At 39.8% G+C, this 13,685-nt stretch overlaps 1 protein-coding gene across 16 annotated transcripts in view; it reads right to left on the reverse strand.

The window, feature by feature from the left end:
* Positions 1-13,685, reverse strand: part of HDAC9 (histone deacetylase 9) — a 466,388-nt gene that overhangs the window by 15,942 nt on the left and 436,761 nt on the right. For 14 of the 16 annotated variants that reach the window (XM_040083672.2, XM_040084792.2, XM_040084020.2 and 11 more), the window contains 2 exons: positions 11,412-11,496; positions 6,221-6,374 (listed from right to left, as the gene is read on the reverse strand). In XM_040083672.2, the coding sequence (XP_039939606.1) occupies positions 6,221-6,374; positions 11,412-11,496 (239 nt within the window). The remainder of the gene's footprint in view (positions 1-6,220; positions 6,375-11,411; positions 11,497-13,685) is intronic. The other 2 variants (XM_040084440.2, XM_040084347.2) reach the window with 1 other exon arrangement.

The following is a 13,685-nucleotide window of genomic DNA, read 5'->3' on the forward strand; positions in this document are numbered from 1 at the left end:
ACCATCCTAGTTTAAGAGCAGAATAAGGTAACTCCATATATACTCTCAAAAGAGGAAGTAATGTCCAAACAAGGCAAATTAAAAAAATATAAACTCTGGCAAGTTAAATGTAAACCCTCAATGAAGCAAACTAATGGAAAGTCTGAAGAGCAACATATTAAAGGCATAAAAGCTAATAATAAAAAGATCTTTCAAAATACATCAGAGGAAATGATCAAAGCATAAAAGGAGCATCAAGGAAGGTAGACCACAAAGAGCAAAATTAACTATTTATATCTGGGTTCACTAGAGAAGTGTCAGTGAGATTTTATTACTTGCAGATGAACTATTCTAAACTGAACCAGTGCTAGAACAAACTGATACACCAAACATTGCCAAATTTCTTTGCAGATTATATTTGTCTGCTAAGTTCCAGGGAAATACGAATAGGATGTTGTTAAAGAAATAGTTATTGAGCATATTCTACAGCTTAACTCAGCAAGAGGTAGAGAGGCAAGAAAAGCAGCTCCCCTTTTGGAAACCACAGGAGGTACAGTAAGCCTATATGGCAAAATTGAAAGCAGCTACAATCAGTGATGGAATTAGTAGGCATTTAGGTAACAGTCATTTTGGTAAGAGTTAGGTCTTATCACTTAAAAAAGATGGCAATCTTTTCAAATTCATTAGAATTTTCTGAAGGAAATTAGGGAAGAGGGATCAAGTGATTGTCCTCTGCAAAGAAGGTCATCCAACAATTTTATTAGGTGCTTAGAAGAACCTAGGTTGTTGGGAGAAGGTCCTTTCACAGATTAATAATACATCAAAACCAGGAAATGTGTAATAATATTGGTGAATTTTCACCATGGAGGAATTCTCCAGAGCATCTCAAAAAGACTAAGCAGACTACAAGTAGATCTAGGGGATATTGTTTGCTGATGAAGCCAAATTGCCAATACTACCCAGCTGTAAGGCCCATAACAGCATTTCTGTATGGAGAAGAAGGCAAAAAATGCAAATACAATGCACAAAATGAGAGAGGACAGCTTTAACTGTTCTAACAGTGATGGCTATGACTGAGAGTTTGGAGTTAATAGTAGAGAAGCAGAAAGCCACAGAAACAAAACATCCCCAATATTAGCTACTATCTAAATTCACAATGTGCCCAGCACCTGAAGTCCTGCATACAGCTTTTACTCCATCCCAAACTACAAAAAGCACAGAGAGGAGCAAAAATCATCAAAGGTAAGAAATTATTTTCATACCAGCAGGAATACAGAGTATTAAGAAGCTCAAGCCTTTAAAACCAGATATAGGTCAAAGATTATGAGTAAGAAAAGGGGTGGTTTTCTTTCTCACAAGACAAGACCTAGGGGTTTCCCAGTGATTTTATTGGTTAATAAGAAAAAGCAGAGCAATGCTTGATGAGGCTGTGGGATTCACTACCCAAGTGCCAGAAGCATAAGCCGGTTCAAAAAGGTTTAGAAAAGTTTATGCCTGTGTATGTATCCTCAAGGCTTTAACACAGGATGGGTCAAATACAGCAGTTGAGATCTATCAACTCACCAGGGCAAGGCTGGCTCTCAACCTCCTCTATTTCTGGTTCTCTTCCTTATGCACCCACCACCAAGGATGAGAAGGTGGGCAAGATAAGGGTAAGGCTGACCTGGGAAAGCTATTCTGCAGCTCCTGAGCCTGGAGGGGATTGTAATCCCTGTGGGGTATGGCCAGATGTGTGCTGTGTACTCAGCACAGCTGAGGTAGATATCCAAATAGTGAAATGCCAAATGAAGATTTATGAGTTGATAGACAAATATGGCAAGTGACCCTAAATGGTGGCTAGCTGTACCCCATAATTCGACTATTTGCTCTAGCATATAATATAATGCAATTTGACTGAAACTGCAACTGGTAGCTCTGTAACAGTAAGAATAAAAATTATACTTTGTTTTTATTTCCATTTGAGTAAAATCTACACTCAGCTGAACCAGAGCCACAAAGTCAAATTCTGATAAATGTCATTCTCAAGATTTACTGCTTCCTGTAAAAATAGTAAGTGCAAAGATCTCCCTCCACACCCTTTTCCTTTTCCATTTTAAGAAGAAACATACAGAAGCTCCAAGGTATCAGGGACAGCAGTGTACTGAATATTTTCACAGCATGATTTCTGAAACAGATGTCTGGCCAAAGCAAAATTCTAATCAGCTGAATTTGTATCTCACATAGGGACTAAACAGTTATCAACACACAAAAGTTCTGGTAGTTAGAAATGTTTTATAGGGCATGCTTGTTTCTTTAATTGCATCTCTATTTAAATCCCCGTTAGCACCATACACGTTTCCTTTCCTATCCACAAACTCTTTTTTCTATATCTGTACTCTTCCAAAGTCTATAATTAAGATTCAATTGGATCTTAAAATGCAGAGTTATGCTTTGGTAAAATAAAACACCAAAAGCATAGCAGCTTTTCACTTTTTTCTTCATTTACCCTGCCAGAGAAAATCAAGTAAAAAAATAATCGGCACTGTCACTTGAAGAAAAGAAAGAAGAGAGAAGAAAGAAATAAAAATACTTAATATGGGCTTTAGCCAGGAGCATTTTATCCATCAGTGGTAAATGAGTCAGATATGAGTTGGCCAGGAAAAGAGCTGCTTTACCCAAAATCTGAGTTTCAAGTGAGTCATCTCACTCCAACACCAATATATCCTCCAACATAACTGGCCAGAGTTTCCCGCAAAGAGACTCTTGTTGCTGCTCCTCATCTGGAGGCCTGACCATGCAGAGCTGGAGTGACAGAATCTCTGCCATCAAATCAGTGAAACAGCCTTAGAGCTGCAGGCCAGAACTATCAGCCTGCCTGACCATGGTGGGAATTAAGAGGAAGCAAATTAACTCCTGGTGTAATGAAGGAACCCTGTCAGCCACAGCGCTTCCTGTTCTGCTCCCACCCTACCTGTCACAAACAACTTTCCCACAAGAACACTCTGCAAAAGCTTGCAGCAGGTCTTCAGAAGGTGACCGCATCAATACCAACAGGAGGAAGGGCACACCTTCTACAGAGCTTGAGACATGTCCACATGCCTCCTCACATCCCTGCTGCCCTCTGTTTGCCACAGGAAGTGGCTGGAGAAGGGGCATTGCATACATGGTCCTTTGCTTTTTCACGGTTTTTAATGTTGCTTGTAGTAAAGCTGAACTCATCTCTACATTACTGCTGTTTGTGTTGGTATGTACCTATGAAATGGATGGCGTGCTTACGTGGTAGAAATGTAGAAAATTACACAGAACCCAAAGCATGCAATTTCATATTGATCCTCACAGTCATCAGGAAGAAAACTAAGAAAATTATGCTCAGAAGCCTCAGAAAACCTAACTATCAATTTTGCTCCAATGGGACAGCATTTTTTTTGTCCTGTCACTCTCTGATGGCAACTTGGCTTCATGTGACTTCTCTGAGGTTTACAAATGTAGAAAGAGATTTCCGGACACATGCGTGCATAGCCTGCTTTTTTTTTTTTTTTTTTTTTTTTTTTTTCCTCCTCCTTGACAAATGTCTGCAGCACCACAGAAGATATTCCAAACGAAGTCATTTTTCCACAAAACAATTCATCACAATGGATTCATCCCTACAAGAGTCCAGAACTGATGAAGTGTAATGAATCTGGCAGCCACATGAATTCCACTTGTGTTCATTTCAGTACATCCATTTTTTTCCATGTTTCTCAGCACTGCCCTGAAATTCTGTTTTCAGAATGGGTGGAAACTGTCACAGGTTATCAGTTTGTAGCTAATAAGTGCAGTAATTAAGTGCAGTGTTAGTCAAAAGGTTATTTTATTCAAATCATGTAGGAGTAGCTGTTGCTCTTGGTAGTTGTAGTTTTGAGTGGAGGCACATAACAAAATTTTTGGTTATTCTCAGCAATGTAAAAATACACAAAATTAGCCATGCCCTTTTCCAGACAATTTATAGCTTTAATTTGCTTGACTGCATAATTTCCAATACTTTAACTAAAATTATTTATATTTCAGAGCTATTCACACACAAGTGGGAATTTTTCTGTCCCTAGCTAGCAGAAGTGTCTTGTAACTGTCAGAAACTTATATGAAAAACTACATTATTCCTTAGCTGAACACTGATTAGCACAGTCATAAATCTAAAATGCATCTTGAGTTCATCATGGATTCTTCTCTAAGCTTTTACAAAGTTGTCTGCAATATTCCCAGCACAAGAATAGTCATGGTGTATTAAAATATAATTACAATTGGAAAGGTAATTATGAAAATACTGTGAACTTTACTAGCTAGTTCTATTCCCTGTGTATCCCTTTGAGCCATGCCTCAATTCTTTGACAGATGAGTGTTGCCACTGTTATGAGGGATGCTCACTCCCAAACACATCCACAGCCTTGAGCATTGCACTAGTCCCCTTGGTGCCTATCAGTTCAGTTCTGATTGAAAAACACAGCACAGGAGGAAATAAATGAAGCAACTGAGAAGCAGTCACAATGTAGGAACCATGGATCTTTCTGGCTCCGCTCCCACCACTGCTGTCCCTACGTCCCTACCCACAGCTCCCTCCTTTCTCTACTGCTGTTCCACAGCCTGATGAGCTGATGACTCTCCTTATAAGGCTTTTTTCATATTTCCTCCTCCCTCCTCTGCTTTCTGTGTATGGTGGAACCCAAGAAGTTCTTCCTCTATTGGCGAAGACCAGGAAAGTTTGTCCTTAAAATGAAAAAAAACAGGAAACTCCAAAAACTTCTGCAGTGGCTTTTCTGATTATAGATGAGAGAATATTCAGTGGCTACTGAGTTTTTTTTCACATGTAACTGGCAAAACACACAATAGCATTTACTGCATAATTTTCTTAATTTGGAAGTTGAAAGCAATCTTCATTAATGTAAAAAGCAGATGACAAGCTGGAAAAACCAGCATTCTCATTCTTTGGTGGTGTACCTTCATCTTAGTACATAGAAAATGCTGGCCCTAATCCTGGTCAGGACTGCTTTAAGTTTTATACTGGCACTGTTCACATAACTTCCAGGGAAGTAACTTTTAATGCCTGTCTAATATGACTTAATAATGTTTTAAGTCCATTGTTATTAAATTTATCTGACTGTTTGTTGAATGCTTTCCTAGAAAATTAAAACTAAAATAGATTTGAGAAGCTTCTAATGAGAAGAACATGGCTGATTACACTTGACCACGTCTATTTACCTCACAGGGATATTGCACTTTTTCTGAAGTAGCAAGAATTAGACATGGCAAGAAAACAATGTTCTTGTACTAATCATGAACTTTAGTACAGAAATAGAGATACCAACCCCCAAAAACCGCTAGCATACAATATCTCTGCTTCCAGTGGCTGAGAGGACTGAAATCCAGGGATGAAAACCTCCAGGTATCTAAATTAGCAGATAATTTTGAAATCTTAATCCCTTTGTGGTGGTGTAGAACTGTTTTATTAGGTTTTTATAAGAAGTTTATGTTATGGTTCATTTCACTGTATCCCCAATTCTGTATCCCTTTTGTGTTGTCTGTATAATAAGGTGTTTTGTGTCAGTCCTCCCACTCCTCACCTGACTTGTAACATCTCCTCTGCCCCAACCCCCCTCTCTGGGGCAGCCTGTCTATCACTCCAGGGGTCCCTCCCGGATTGTGAAATCTCAGGGAGAGGGCTTCAGGTGATAGGTCCCCTGGGGGGAATTCCTTTAGCTCTGGATTTTAGTGGTCCAGGGCTTGGGGGTGGGCACACCTTGTTACCCCCTGAATCCCCTGATTTGTTGTCTTGTTGTAACCCCCCTGGAACCCCTCCCCTGCTTATAAGGTGGCAGAGGGACTCTCTCAGCTCGGGGGTCTCAGCTCGGAGCTCTCAGCTCCTCAGCTCTTCAGCTCTGGGTCTCTGGCCTCTCTAGCCTGAGGTTTGGACTGGCTGTGGGCTTCCCACAGCCCAGCCTGAATAAACACCTTTTAACCTGCAAAGCTGAGAGCCAATCTTTTCTTCTGCTGCCGTTGCTGTCACGACACTATTGAGTCCAGCTGCCGAGAAGCCGAGCCGGCAGGTAATAGCCTGCATGCCCCCCGGACTGGGAACTTCTGTGGCTGTGTTAACCTGAGCTAGCCGGAGGTCAGCTCCCGCCCGGTGCGGGGACAGAACCAGACACGTCCCTTAATCTTCTTTTCTTCTCCGTTTCACTTGGCTGAAGTGAAAGCCTTGTTCTCTGTAATAATTTCATGCACTTACCTGCTGCCTTCCTGAGGAATACACTGCTCAACATCCACTGAAAGAGAGGCCATAGCAGATACTGTTTCTGTTTCCTCCCTCTCTTGTTTCTGAGACTCAGCCAGAGCACAATCCACTGGCACAGAGTATGGCTCCACTGACTTCCAGTACTTGCCTAAGGAAAACACACATAATAATTTATGGGAATTTTAGCTAGCATGGTGGTACAAGAACAGTAATCACTTAGTTCAACACTGAGTGATTATAATTTAAAATCACTGTGGTGTAAGCAGTACAGTTGAAATTTCAGACTGCAGTGAAGAGGTCTATTTCTGAACCCAAGAATGCCAAGTTGGAAAGTGCTTTCATTCCAAGAGCTGTGTCACACCCTTCCCCAGAAGGTAATAAACTGGAGGAGTAACACACAGGCTAATGAACACAGATTGTCAGGAAGGCTATTGGCTTTATCTACACAAGGTGATGGGAGTTCAGAGCAGGGTTGATAACTAGGAGCTCTGATATAGCACACAGTTGATGCAGAGACAGCAAAATGTAGGAAAATGTACATTGTTGCACAAAGTGCTCACACAGCACTGTCTTGAAAAGGAAAGAAGTCAGAAATGCCAGCTCAGACTGAAGTGGTGTTGCCAGAACAATCAGGTTTGTTAGTCCTGGATGTTCTTTCTCCTCCAACCTCAGGGCGTATACCAGAACAATAATTTAGTTAAAACTTTCATATATGAACTGGCTGTTGCTGGAAAGCTGCCAGGTATCACAAGGGATAGAGCTTTCTGGTCTGCAATGTAAAAAAATGGCAGTGGATTAAAGCATGAGTATTTTCAGATTTCTGCCTGCAACAGAAGAAGCTCATCAGGAAATGCAAAAAATAATGGTAGGTGACTCATTCTAAACATATAAAATTATCTGCTACTGCATGGCTATTAAACAGTTGGATTTTGGAAACGACATGAACAAATATGAATTTACATATATATTTCTTAACAGTCCAGTAAAACGCTGAGCACTCACTAATTGCCAGGTGGAAGACACCTGGGAATTAGGAGCTTTGGGAAGTCTGGGAGCTCTGGACCAGAGCTTACTCAGTGTTTAGCAAGAAGCTTTCAGCAGCTGCTGCAGAGGTTGGATCAGGGTACTTATCTGGGAATTAGACGGAGGGTTTCAACAGCTGTGAAAGAGAGGGGATCAAGCAGGGGACCTTTCCAAGGACTAAAAGGAGGATTTTGGCAGCTGGGCAGAAGGCTGAGCTGAGGTGCTTATCCAGAGGGTAGCTGGAGGCTTTGACAGCTGGGAGGCCACGCCAGCAGTGGTGCTGCCTGTGCTGCAGAAAGGCTGCTGAAATCTCCCTCTTTGGTAACACAGTTTCAGGCTTTTGGAAGGATGAACTTTTCCCTCCAGTGAGAAAGCAGCTGTCAATAAAGTCTGAAAATATCTTTATTCAAAAACATCATTGCAAGATGAAAGCCCAAGTCAATCTTCAAGAACAACCAGTGAGCATGGCCAGAGTGGTCCTTTGAACTCTAATAGTGTGCACGTTTGAGTAGTTAGCAGAATCTTTAAATAACGGGGACCTTCTGGGGATAAAATGTAAAGTGTATTAAGTATCCTACAAAGTTGAGATTAAGTGTTAGGAGGTTGGCTTTGCTCCAACAACATGAAAGACAGAGCTAAAAAGTTATGTACATAACAGTAGGCTCAATGATTGGAGCCTGGCAAATTTTATAAAAACAAGACAAAAATATTCTCTATTATTACTGTGCTCAGAGACCATATTCTCTATTCATTAAAAAATACACTAAAAACAAACAAAAAGTTATATGAGCATTCCACAGTGTTCTCACAGATCCTATGTGCAAAAGTCAGTCTTTGCAATATACACCCAATTCAAACCCTATAATTTATGAGCTAAATGTTCACAGAGTGGGTGGGGTTTTTGTTGCAGAAACAGATGTGCAAGAAAATCAAATCTGTTGGCATGGGAATAATACCCCCTCTTGCCTATAAAAGAAATGAACCCATGTTCACTGCTGGAGTTTTCAAGGGCTTTTATTCATAAAATAAAATATTAGTACCCAGCTACCACTGTGTTGCTCTCCTGCAGCAACAATAAAACAGCATCAGTGAGGATTGCTACATCACATTCGTTCATTCACACACAGGCTTGCATGCCAGCTGCCCCCTGAATCCTGACTTTCTTGTAACATTAAAACTCAGGGCCAATTTAAGCTTATTAGTGGGCTCTCTGTGCCCATTTAACTGCCCTTCACTCCCAAGCCACTGGTGGTGTTCTTTGTTTCCCCACACGGAGAGTTGTGTTATGAGAGAGGCTTCAGCGAGGGAGAGAGCAGAGTCAGGCCAGGAGGCAGGTGGCAGCCCCTATACTGCAGGGGATGGTCCTGGAGAAAGGAACTACATGGCAGGATGTTTGTGGTTCACTGAGGGAAATGTTTAAGCAGTCAGAATTAGAAATGGCATCCAGTAGGAGCAGGTGCCTCACGCAAAGAGGGCTCTGTGATGCTTGTGAAAAAGCAATGATAGGTTTTCTTTAAAGTCGAAAAAATGTACTTTGCAAACACCTTGGGTAAGCAGAAGAGTTTTCAAGCTTCCTTTCGTCTAGGACAACATTTATTTGCTGTACACAAAGCATACAGACCTTGAATGCATGTTCAGCCAAAAGATTTGCAGGCAAAGAGGTATAGAATGGGGAGGCAATTGCATCACACAGCTGCAAAGGAGCTGTGTTAGGAGGTATGCTGTGGATTGGCAATTAAAAGAAGCCAAAAAGCATTGGCCTCAACCACTCTGATCTCTGAAAATTCCATTTCTGCTGTGCTCTACTGGAATGTGAAAATCTGCCAGTGCTGTAGAATGTTGCATTCATAGAGAAGAATGTGGTGGAGCTCAAGGGAAAGAATGAAGCATACTCCTGGTTTCATTCATACAAAACTTGAGCAATCATGGATTGCAAGAAAAAAACAAGGTAACCAAATCAGTCTTCTAGGTATGCTTTGGCTTTCAGCATGAAAATGTGCTTAAGTCTCCCTCAAAGATTTGTGTGAGCACTGACTACTACCAGGAAATAATAAAAGGGAATGTTTCTGTCACTCCTATAGGCATTTGTAATTGCTTTTCATAGATTTGGACATGCCGTACCGTTTCTTGCTTGAAAAACAATGTTTGGGGTTGGTATTCTGCTATTGAACAGGGTTGTTCAGAAATAGCCTATTACATGGGTGTGGGAACTACTAATTCCAAATGTATTACGTTTTCAAAGAAGCATTGGATCACTGTCATTATAAAGCATTTATAGAAATTCTATTCTAGTTAGAAAAAAAGTTTCTAAGTATTGTAGCTTCAAGGTTTTGCAAAAAGCACATAGGAGGGGCTTATTTGGTATAAAATGTTGCTAATATCCATTATGAAAGTTGGATCACAGAAATACAAACCCAATATCCAAAGGCAATGCAATGATCCAAACAGATCAAGTTTCCTCAGTAGCTCTTGAGGTGCTACTCAACAGTCTAATGTTCTCCAGCCTGCCTAACTCTCTAAAATATTGAACAAGTCCTTGCTTCTCTTAGATCTAAATATGCATCATGAAGCTGCACTGAACTTCCTCTGGGCTCCTTTCTATCATCCAAGTATCTTCCTTTCTAATACTTGATCTCTCTCCAGACAAAATGAGGTAAATATAACTGTTTAGTTAGTTGCAAACAAAGGCAGAATGTTGTGTGTAAATAAGTCCAAACCCTGAGTAGCCTGACTGAGGTTTCAGAACAGCCCACTGGATTGCATGACTGTACCAGTTCATCTGAAACCTAATTGTGGCAAAATCAAGTCATTCTGCAGAGCTCTGGACTATGTTCTCAGATTTACACTGTATATTTCCTAAATATATCCTAAATCCACACCTTCTCTCTCAACAGCCATCTGTATTCCTACTCTTCTGTTTGTCTGTTTCTCAATTCACCTTTTTTTTTTTGTTTCAGATCCATTTTCCATTACATGCATGTTTTATTTCAAACAGAATTGCATCTCTTTTCTTTGTGTCTGTGGTCTGTGTGTAGCATTCTGACCTTATCATTTGCAAATCTGTTCTATCTTGGACAGTACATGAATCTCCTTAACCTCCTCACTCCTTCCAGATCATTAACAGATTATTAACAGGGAATTTTAACTCTCGAGCTGCCCAAGAACCTACCACACAGCACAAAGGACTTATTGGAATATACTATATACAATTGATTTAATTAGAGCTTTTCCATATCTAGATGTCTACTGGATATGCATGATGATTTATATACCTACAATGAATTTTCTTTTTCACTTTGCAACTAAAATCAGATGGAGAAGTACTGTATGAACAGTGAATTGGGCTTGGTGTCCCTTTTAAAAACTGCACGTATTTCATGTTGATGAATCTCAACCATTTGTGGTTCATCTCAAGTGAAGGAAAACATTTGTTATTCATTTGTTATTCTAAAGCAAACAGTAGAAAGAGTCAGGAAGCTCCCACTGGCTCAGTAAAATGGCAGAGACCAGAAGATTAGAGAATTTTAGGGATGTGTGCTCAGTTGGATTAAAGCAATTGATGGCACAAAGTTCTACAGTGAGCAAATACCCTAAAGCATCTGAGTAGTAAAGGGTCAGAGTACACGAGTGAAGCAATAATGTAGCCTCTGTCTCACAAACAATAAAATAATGTAAGTTTCATCACTGTTCCATGGATCAGTGCCCATGTGGAGCTTTTTACCAGTATCTCAAGCTCCTCTGAATCTCAAAGTGAGTACCTTGTAAAGGGCTTCAGAAAACTAAACAAACTGTTTGTTTGAGCTTTAATTTACCTGTCTGTTCACTGACAAACATCTATTTCATCCAGGCTGCTCTGGAATGAAAATATTTGGGAACATTCAGGAATCATAAATGTTTAAATAATTTTAATGGGTTACTTTTTCATGACTAAATGTGTGGGAGGAACAAAGAAATGATGAAGAAATAAAAATAAAATCATACATATATATATATATAAATATATATATATATATATATATATATATATTAGACACACCATGTCAATTTACACATAAAATATTTTCCCACTCTTTTCTCTGAAACAATAATATCTACGACATTAATTAATAATAAAAAATAACCCCAAGCCCACTAACCCACCAACTCAAACTGAGAAACATACTTTGAATTTCAGTGGTCTTTTTTAAAGAAGCTATTGCATTCATATTGGGGATTTGGTGCACAATATCTTCCGGGAGAGGTTCCAGCTGAAAGAATAGAATAGAATAATATAAATAGTCAATAAGCCACAGGGACATAAAACAAACTGAAACAATCTAATCCTCAGGAAAAGCTCAGCCCAAGAACTGGTTAATATGTTGCTAGTATCAGTTCTAAATGTATAGTCATGATTTTGTTTTCTGTTTTCCAGCCATGTAATTGAATTCCAAGGGGCTTTTCTATTGGCTGCAAGACTAATCTATGGAGTCTCTGAAGCAGGTGCATGTCTGTGTATTATTCATTAAAAAATGCTAGTTATTTGTGTAATTTTTGTAGGTTCCTCGCAAACCAAATTCCACTGCGTCTGTATATGCAGCTGGGCACTCCAAACAAAACCTTGCTGAAGCTGCACTGGAACCAAAGTGTGCACTCTATTATCTTTATTTTTCTGGTGTTATTTCATCTAACCATCTTACGCATTTTAAGGTTTATAGGGAAAAACCATAAAACACAGCTGCTTTTATTAGCTTAACATTAATTTCAAATAAAGAAATAAATAAAAAAAATGGTTATGCAGATTAGCAGTAAATTTCCCTAAGTAAGTTTTTTACAGAATCAGCTGCATTTTGATTTCCTAGTTTCAATTGTATATTCTTTGAGTAGGGCTGCACTAGCAGAAAGAAGTGTTCAGTTACTGCAAAGTGATTTTTTGCCCTGCAGTGGATAAATATAAAAAGTAAACTGTATTTTAAATGTCACCCACATCTGCTTTTCTGTCCACCTTCCACACATTTTCTCCCAGGAAAGAAAGGGTAAAAAATTGTTTGGGCTAAATGTTTCTCCTTGCACTGTAATAACTATATTCTCCTTGAACAAGGCTAAGGGTCATGAAGCCCTTCTGCTTCCCCATGTAAACTGCCATGGCTGGGTGTGCAGTTTTCTGTCCAGAGGAGTAGCAACTGTGTCAAGGTGGGCAAAAAAGAGCAATCTCAACACCAGTCTCTCCCCTCCAAAGCTAAGCAAGTTCAACCACCGTTGACAGAAGACATCTGTACTGCAGACAAAACTCCCTTCTTAAGTATGCCTGGGTCTATTTTAAACTAGGTCAAGTGAAGCCCACCCAAGGAGCTTCCTTTGCGAAGTTAATAGTTCAGTAGCCATCATATACTGTCCTCCAGGTTGCTACTGCTGCATTGCTACTCACCAGCTAGATAAAATCAACTTTGATCCAAGCACACATAGTGGGAAGTAACTGCAGCGTGGATACTCCCTCAGTGGTGCTATTTTAAGCAAGCTTAGCTACAAATCCCCAAACTTCTGGGATCCTGCCACTACAATCAGCAGTGAATGCCTGTCAGCGATAAAGACATTGCAAATATCACCAGTCCTTTGGAGTCGTGGTAACTAAAATGAATAGGGCTGTTCATGTCATTATTTCCTTAGAAGCCCATATGGGATTGCAGCTGGAAGGTTTTCTTCTGGCTAGAAACAATAGCACTATGTTTTGTTTTCAAATAGCGTAAATCAGTCCATTCTGCTCAGTGATCCAGCATGCAGAGAAGTGCTGGTTGGACCTGACTGGGTCCCAGCGCTACTTGGCTAACAAAGAGACCAAAGTGCAAAGAAAGATTGTGCTAATCCACGATGCATACTAAATAGGAACAAAGACAGCAATTACAATAGAAATAATATTTAAGATACTTTTGCAATCCTTGAACCACATGTACTTTATCATCTTCATAGGTGGCTCTATTTGGTATCTCTTTCAGGTGACTGGGGGGAAGCTGCATATCTACAAAAATGCCAACCAACGGATCAAGCTTTACAGATTTTAGAGCAAAAATACATATAAAAACCTTAATAATCCATACCTTAAGTTATGCAGATAAAAAGCATTTGCTTTATCACTAGTCATTTTCTGTTTAAAGTAATCTATCATTTGGCCAGGAAGAATACAAAACCCTGAAGTTCTGTTCGGTCATGCTGGGTGCAGGAACCCATAAGGGACAGCATGGAGTAGTTTAAGGTTCTGTTACATCAATTTCCTAATTCCTAAGCCTTTGATGACCAATTCACTTCCCTCAAACAGAACAAAATAGCTCCAGGCCATAGCACTAGGAATAATAGTAAAAGGTATGGAATTGCCAGACTGCAATATGTGAGAGCTGTGTATAAGATTTTGAGTATAAGATTCTTTAGGCAGACTTTTTGTACTAATTATATGCAGACCCTTTGT

The sequence above is a fragment of the Hirundo rustica genome, chromosome 1 (assembly GCF_015227805.2).
Source record: "Hirundo rustica isolate bHirRus1 chromosome 1, bHirRus1.pri.v3, whole genome shotgun sequence".
NCBI classification, from domain to species: domain Eukaryota; kingdom Metazoa; phylum Chordata; class Aves; order Passeriformes; family Hirundinidae; genus Hirundo; species Hirundo rustica.